At 33.8% G+C, this 8619-nt stretch overlaps 1 protein-coding gene across 1 annotated transcript; it reads left to right on the top strand.

Annotated features, from left to right (window-relative positions):
• The first annotated feature begins 20 nt into the window (after positions 1–20).
• On the top strand, positions 21–7078 carry eif1axa (eukaryotic translation initiation factor 1A X-linked a). The gene is made up of 7 exons (XM_048187437.1): positions 21–192; positions 1627–1710; positions 4774–4877; positions 5315–5365; positions 5475–5556; positions 5783–5874; positions 6714–7078. The coding sequence occupies exons 1-7, from the start codon at positions 177–179 to the stop codon at positions 6717–6719; spliced, it is 435 nt and encodes a 144-aa protein (XP_048043394.1). The 5' UTR covers positions 21–176; the 3' UTR covers positions 6720–7078.
• Positions 7079–8619: the final 1541 nt, after the last annotated feature.

The following is an 8619-nucleotide window of genomic DNA, read 5'->3' as shown; positions in this document are numbered from 1 at the left end:
AAAGTTTTATTGGAAAATCAAGCGTTGCGCAGGCGCAGATTACTGGCTTAAGCGGAAGTCTTCAGAAGGGGAGAGGGAGATTATTTGACGTTCTTCTCTTAAAATTTAACATTTATTTATTCAACGACTATTATACGACATCATTGAACAAAGACCGCAGTATCTGTAATCCGAACATGCCAAAGAATAAAGGTAAGGGAAACAGAAGACACTTATTGTCCAAGCAGCTGTTAATGTGTCTGAATTCAGCCTAGCTCTCGATCTAACCAGCCGGCCTTTGCGAGCAACGTGACCACGAGCCCTCGTGAGTTAAACTAGTTGCTTGTCTAGGGGTAGTCGCTGCTTGAACGGAAGTGTATTATTAAGATACTGACACTTTTAATCAGTTTGTCTCTTTATAAAGATTTCTTTAGTTACACTTTCTGCGGGTTGCATCATTACGCCGGTGTTGTGCCGAATTCTGACCTCCGCCAGCTTATTACCCCCCTGAGTCCCTAGTGTAGGTAGGTTTAGAATTAGGCAGGTCTAACGTTAATAATTTAAAATTCTGCACAACACCTGTATGTGGCGGCACCTGTCTTTTGGGTGTATTATTGCCTTAATGACTGAATAATTGAATCATTCATTTAACTGATTGGTTAAAAACAAGTCGACCCAAACATCCTGCGTGACACGTGAATTTACCCTGTAAAGCCTGACATATGAAATAAAAGCCTGATATTTTTTTTTTTTTTTTTTTTTTTTTTTTTTTTTTTTCTCTAAAAAAAAAAAGTGAATCTTTGGGGATTTTTTTTTGTAATGCTTTGATTAAATGATTGCATGTGTGTTTTATGGTTTGTATTTTATTTGATACATCAGGCTTTTATGACCTATATAGTATGATATAGTTAGAATATGGAACTCACAATTGAGGTGTACAGTTGAATGCAGTTAATTGTTATTAATGATATTTTTATGTTCAGTTATGATCAAATAGTTTTTATTAATGGGGGTGAAACATATAATTCAATGCAATACATTGATGGCTGAGATCATTGTATTGCAAAATAAATGGATAATCAAGAAAAAAATCATAAACAAGATCATCAAGAAAATATGATGTATGCTATAATCAAGCAAACCCAAGTCTGGTAAATGTTCATAATTATATAAAAGTTATTCTTAAATTAAATCATTAATGTACCACGACCTGAAGGTGAACATTTGTATGGTAATTGACTTTTTACTTAAAATAAAATAAAAATTATAAACTATCTTTCAGAGGGCAGAAGGCATGTATCAAAAATGATACAGTAGGCTTAATGTGAATTAAGAGTTAATGTGAATATTCAGAGAAATGAACAACAACAGTTACTGTGAGTACAATACATTGGGAATTCTATTATAGTAATAGCAAGAAAAAAACAGTATAGAACATGCACTGTATGTCACATGTATGTAAATAACTGTACAGCTGGTTTTGATTTTGAATCCAACATATTAGATTTTGGAAAAGGTGACAATCAGGATGAGAGAGGGAACTGAGATATAAGAGATCTAATATCTGATGTTTATGAACAGTATAATTCAGTCTCATCTTTTTTTTCTTTTTCTTTTTCTTTCTTTTTTTTTTTTTTTTTTTTCCAGGTAAAGGAGGTAAGAATCGGCGGCGTGGTAAGAACGAGAATGAGTCCGAGAAGAGAGAACTGGTTTTCAAGGAGGACGGCCAAGGTAAGTAAATATCAACATATGGGATAGCATTGAGATCCACTAATAGTTAAGCCCTCTGTATATATGCAAATATATAACCATTTTCACCACTTAATTTTATGCTCCTTTACTCTGATTTTGGTGATGTTTTTGTCAACAGTTTGGGGTCAGTAAGATTTTTATTTATTACATTTTTTTTTTTTTAAGAAATCAACACTTTAAGCAAGGATCAGTGGTGGTCAGTTCCGGTCTGTGCTCCACCACTGTGCACATTTTGTATCTCTCATCTGGCACACTCTGGTTATGTCTATATTAAGCCTTCATTTTCATTTCAAATGCTCTCGTCCACTCTAAATCGTCAGGAAAAAGCCTAAATCATCTTACTGCACATGTGTAAAACATAATAAAAGCTCACTGAGATGATACCAGGCATAGTTCTCACTCTATTCTTCTGGCATGATAATTCTATTAGCAAAATATCCCACCACTTACTGGTGTGTCAGGGTTGCACTCAATCACCGTTTTGTGTATGGTCTAAAATGCAAAAATGCAATGGCCCTCATGTTTTGGCACAGGACACCAATTGTGGATTAGTGTATATTAGTGGCCACTGTGATGGCCCTCCAGGACCAGACTTGAGGAACCCTGGTGTAGATGTAGCTTCAGTTTGGTTCATAGATCTCTCTCCTAAAAAGCTGATGGCCTGAATCCATGTGTTAGATAAGAGAGGTGGGGTGCCAGGAACCACTGCACTAAATTGAATCTTTTTACAGGGTTCGTACAAGGTGCTTAAAGTGCTTTAAGTACTTTGAATTTCACTTTTTGAAATTTAAGTCCTGGAAAACCCTTGAAAACACTCTTGAAAAGTGTTTTTTTTTTTTTAAATAAATGAATGGTCTGCTAACTCACTCTAAAAGTCAGTTAAAGTCAGTCCCTTGCCACCACCTACTGGTGTAACTATGGTGTAACTAACCTGCACTGAAGTAGTGGATAAATCTCCATTATTAACATATAGATGTTTCTCAATAACAAGTATGCCAACATTATAATATGATTTTTTTTTTTTTTACAATAATAGCCATTATAAACTTTGCATTTAATATATATTATTAAATAAGTTGTATTTTGGCTACCTTATATCTGTAATTTGAGTAAAAAAAATCTTTAAATAAAGATATTGTTTGATAAGTGCTGATTGTAACCCTTGAAAACTAAAAACAAAGTAGTGTATGAAAAGAACTTGAAATTCCTGGAATTTCATTTTACAGAATCTGTATGAACCCTGTTTTTATATTATACATTTCTTTAATATTTCAAATAAATGATGTTCTTTTGAACTTTCTATCCTCAAAGAATCCTGAAAAAATAGTATCAAGTCTCCACTAAAATATTAAGTTTTCTGCATTTATTACTGTTTTCAACATTGATCATAATAAGAAATGTTTCTAGAATGTTTTCTGATGGACCATGTGACACTGAAGACTGAAGTAATAGCTGCTGAAAATTACATTTTATAATTTTATAATCCACTGCCTGGCCAAAAAAGTTGCTGTTTGGATTTAAAGTCAAATAATTAACCCCTGTGGCCTGTTGCATGAAGCTAGTTGAACAAACTCTTCAGAGTAGGTTTGGAGTTGACAAATCCAGATAAATCCAAACTGGTTTAGATCAGGCTCAACGGGCTCACAAAGCTCAGTATAAACATTCTCTGTCAACTCGGGTTTAATCGAGAGTTTTGCGATTAACTCTGAATCGTGTGCACCTTAAAGTGTGACACGCGCGGCAAACAGTCAATCACACGGAATATGGAGAATGTCCATTTGATTTACTTCTTGCGAAAGAGCTGCGCAATTCACGTCTCTTCTGAAGTTTAAAGGATCGTTATGAAAAAATACCATGAAATTAAATGCATTTACAAAGCAGGAATAAACATTGCTGCTGCAGTGAAAGTTTGAGAAGGCAACTGAAAGAAAAACTATATCAATGCATGTGAATCAAACAAATAGGCCGTATAATTTATATAGCTTCACAAAGAGCTCAAAAGAATACATGTAAGCGTAACCTGTTTTAAAGCTTTATATATTAAAGCAAAGTTTAATATTGTCAATTAATCTAATAATTATGTCATATGAATTATACATAATTATAATTTATTTGATATAAATATAATAAATAATTAACAGCAAAAGATGAGAAATTTTGTCTGTAAAATGTTTTTCCTATAAACTGATTTAATTTGGCATGAGAGATGCAGGGGGAGTGGCTTTATTGCCTCAGATACAGGTCACTACTCACACCTGACTGTGAGGGAGCAGAAGGAAGAATCATTTTCACACATGAATTGGCACCTCTGAGTCCAGACCTTAAATTGATTGAAAGTCTTTGAGATGTGCTGCAGTAGACTTCACAGAGTGCTTGACTCTTGAATTGTCAATACGAGATCTTTTGGTCATGATGATTGATCATGATTGATTTTGATGCATCACAACATTTATTTCCATCTAGAGGTGCATCAACTTTTTTTGACAATTCTACTCCAGCACATCCCAAAGACTTTCAATGAATTTAAGGTCTGGCTCAGAGGTGCCAATTCATGTGTGAAAATGATTCTTCATGCTCCCTCACAACCATTCTTTCACAATTTGACCCTGATGAATCTTGACATTGTCATCCTGGAATCTGGCCATGGTACGTCTTCCTGTATGGTTGTTTAAGAAATTAAAAGCTACACAATCCATCAATTAGGGTTAGAAGAACTGTTGCCAAACATATAAAATACTAGAAACATAATAATCACTGCAATAATGATCGAATGATAGACTCTTAAGCTTTTGCCTATTTAAATCCAAACAGCGACTTTTTGGCAGGGCAGTGTATATTGTAATATAACTTTTTATTAATATTTTTTTTTCACACTATTAGTGCTTTTGTGTACTTTTTATATTTTTGATCAATTCTTTCAAAGACATTTTTAAAAAAAAAATCTTACTGACCTCAAACTTTTGAATGGTTGTTTGTGTGTATACAAGAAACCAAGTTAAGATGCTCTTCAGTTATTCAACATCTCCCAATGTCTTGTGCTAGAATATGCTCAGGTGATAAAGATGCTGGGAAATGGGCGGTTAGAGGCCATGTGCTTTGATGGGGTCAAGCGGCTTTGCCACATCAGAGGAAAACTCCGGAAAAAGGTGTGATAATGTTAATGATGACAGTCTGTATTGTATTGTATTATATTGACTTTTATTTTCCCCATGGGGAAATTGTTTTTCATTGAGTTTCAATAAACATGGCGTTCACACATAAACAATATACACAAATGTAAAAATCCCATCCATCACCATCCACTAAAATCTTACCTGAGACAATACTCGTACTCAGTAGACATACTCAGTGCAAAAAAAACCCCGCTTCCTTTCATTTTTTTTTTTTTTTTTTTTTTTTTAATACTGGCATCCAAAATCTCCAACATGAAGGTAATAGCTCAGACTCTTATTTCTGCTTGCATAGAAGACAACTTAATAAGGACACAGCTAAACCAACTTTTGTTTTTTTTCTTATTTTTTATGGTGAACTTTGAACTTTTTTCTAGCCCAAGCATTAAACAAATAGTCCTATGTCCTTTTAGGTTTGGATCAACACATCTGACATAATCCTTGTTGGTCTTAGAGATTACCAGGTAGGTGTTTATGTTTATTTATATAATTTTTTATTTTTTTTTCATCAATAGACATTTTATTATATTATTATTTATTATCTTTTTTTCTTTTTTCATGTGTATTTCATAGGATAACAAAGCAGATGTCATTTTAAAGTACAATGCAGATGAGGCTCGCAGTCTTAAAGCATACGGAGAGCTTCCAGAACATGGTAAGTCACAAACTGGCATCATTCATGTTTTTTTTTGTGTTTTTGTTTTTTACTTTTTCATTTGTTTTATGATAATGTCATAGTACTAAAACAAATTGCCCACATTTATAAGTGCCAGATGATATACACAAGCTCTCACCTAGCACAAGTTTTTTATCCTCAAGGATGAAAGTGTGTACCTAACTACAAGACTTTTGGCTGATCTTTTGTTGTGACTTTCCGGCAGCTAAAATCAATGAAACGGACACGTTTGGACCTGGAGATGATGATGAGATTCTGTTTGATGATATTGGTAATGACGATGAGGAAATTGATGACGTAAGTGCACAATTCTTTTTTTATCGTGACAGGAGCAGCAGGTTTTTTTTTTTTTTTTTTTTTAATATTTTTTTTTTTTTAGAAATGTCGAGTGGCTGTATTAGTGTATGTCCACTGTATACAACTTAGATACACTACAATTCAAAAGTTGGGGTCAGGGTTTTTTTTGGAAACAAATTAATACTTTTATTTAGAAAAGACATGTTAAATTGAAGTAAAAATAAATATTTTTTTTTTTTTACAAAAGAATCTAGTTCAAATAAAATTCTTGTTAAATAAATTTCTAGTTCTGTTCTTTTGAACTTTCTAGAATCCAGGGAAAAAAATCTAGGTTTCCACAAAAATATTAAGCAGTTTTCAACATTGATAATAATAAAAAATGTTTCTTGAGCACCAAAATTAGCATATTGGTATGATTTCTGAAGGATCATGTGACACTGAAGACTGGAGTAATGATGCTGAAAATTCAGCTTTGCCATCACAGGAATAAAATACACTTTAAATATATTAACATATAGAACAGTTATTTAAATTGTAATAATATTTCACAGTTTTTCTGTATTAATGTATTTTTAGTCAGTAAATGTAGTAAATGTAGCCTTTGTGAGCATATGAGATCTTTCAGAAACCTGAAAAAAAACTTTTACTGACCCAAAACGTATTAACAAGAATATTACAAGCATATTATGTCATTGATCTGTTAAGTATAAACAGTAATTTTAAAGTAAACCGAATGTAAATTGTTTTAACTATCTGCATAAAACAGTATCTGCATAAATCATACTGAAGTGTTTGGGGAAATCTATTCCTTAATGTGTTTGTTTCTGCCCTTCACACAGATCTGAGTCATGACTGCTGGTGGGCTATACTGTTTACACTGAGAGGAGAAAATGCTTCCTTGTTGGGGAAAAATTGCAGCTTGGGCACAATTTATGCCCTATATCCTACTGCAACCTCCCTCAGAGAAACACAGAGTCTTATTGCTTAGCTCTGTTTCTCTCTCTACCGCATAATCTGAATACAAGGCTTCTCCAAGCATTCTGACGGTCACATAAATCTCTTTCATTCACATTTATTGACAACCACACATCTTAGACTGCATATTTTTGTTATAGTTTTAAAGTATTTATATTGTGTTCCACTGTATGTGGTGGAATTTAAAACGCAAGGAAATCCAGAATCTACAATAAAAAGTTGAGTCTTTTATCTGTTTGGACTGAACTTTATTTCTTGTATTGTATATTTCCTTTTTCCCCCCTGTATTTTATTTTCTCAATTTACACTGTCTCTTCTCCATGGCATTTGCATTCATTTCTGCTGTGCCTGAAATAAAAATATATATTTATATTTTTTGTTGTTTTTTTCCCATCTGTTTGTTTATCTACCATTATTTAATGATGTCTGATACTGAATTTAATATAAACCATACAGCCATAAACCTTAGATAACACCTAGATATTTAGTAATGGCATTAGATCATTATAAATAATCAGATAAATATGAGAGGTTTTCCAATTTTGTGTAAAAATATAGTTTTTGCAGTCATTAATTTGGTCACCCAATTGTAAGTTTTCTGGATGTTGTCTGGAGACAACCTTTTCTACTGTTGTACTCCCTCTCTGTGCTCATCGCTTTGTAAGAGAAATCGTACTGACCCATTTCATTTGGACTCATTACTGCCAGTCCTGTTGCCCCTCTGGCTGTATTGGAGTGCCACGTTTCATCCATATCACATGGACCGTCTCCAGTCTCCACAGAAGAACTGTTTGTTCACTACCCTTGTAGACGTACTACCATTAACCTCAAACTTCTTATACCTGTGATGCAGCGTTTGAGTAATTGATTACTCATAAATCTTTATTTTAACCAGTTTTGAGTCATTTTCAAAGTGTAAATTAAGCTTTTCACGGTTAAGATGGTTAATCCTGGAAAATTGTTTTGTGTTTAACAGTTTTCATACTTCAGTGGATTAGTAATTATTTTGAGTATTAAAATTTCAAGAATCCAAGTTACAATGGAAAACTGTGATGTTTGAATTTGCATATTTTTGAGCTGTTGAATTGTTTGGACTCATAGCTTGCGAAGCAATCCTAATGGTTGGTCTACTCACTCGAGTTAACCTTTTTGCTGCTACTGCTCATCATTTCCCTTTTCTCTTAAAGCAGTGGTCTCAAACTCAATTCCCGGAGGGCCACCGCTCTGCACAGTTTTGCTCCAACCCAAATCAAACACACCTGATCCAGCTATTCGGGGTCTTCAGGATTACTAGAAACGTCTAAGCAGGCGTGAGTTGGAGCTGGTTGGAGATAAAACTGTGCAGAGCTGTGGCCCTCCAGGACTTGAGTTTGAGACCACGGTAGGGTTAGTTCACACAAATATTCGGAGTGTGATGTCACATTGCAAAAGTCACGTGATTTCAGTAAAAGAGGCTTCGTTACGTTATAAATGTTTCAAAACATTTCAAAATTTCAATGGTTCGCGTGACTTTGGCAGTTTTATACACGCTCCAAACTACTGATTCGTAACAAAAGATAAAAAAGCTTTGAAGCTTCATGAAGCTGTGTTTTTGAAATCGCCCATCACTAGATATTGTTGAATAAAGTCGTTATTTATTTATTCTTGGCGCACAAAAAGTATTCTCGTCGCTTCATAACATTAAGGTTGAACCACTGTAGTCACATGAACTGTTTTAAATATGTCTTTAGTAGCTTTCTGGGCGTTTAAAAAAGTGTAAATTAAATTGCT

Source organism: Megalobrama amblycephala, linkage group LG4, assembly GCF_018812025.1.
Source record: "Megalobrama amblycephala isolate DHTTF-2021 linkage group LG4, ASM1881202v1, whole genome shotgun sequence".
Taxonomy (NCBI): Eukaryota; Metazoa; Chordata; class Actinopteri; order Cypriniformes; family Xenocyprididae; genus Megalobrama; species Megalobrama amblycephala.
This window is presented reverse-complemented; position numbering and strand designations above follow the sequence as displayed.

Coding starts and splice junctions, on each gene's coding strand:
- eif1axa (XM_048187437.1), top strand. Junction 1,711..4,773: donor TTTCAAGGAGGACGGCCAAG/GTAAGTAAATAT, acceptor GTCTTGTGCTAG/AATATGCTCAGGTGATAAAG. Junction 5,366..5,474: donor TTGGTCTTAGAGATTACCAG/GTAGGTGTTTAT, acceptor TGTATTTCATAG/GATAACAAAGCAGATGTCAT.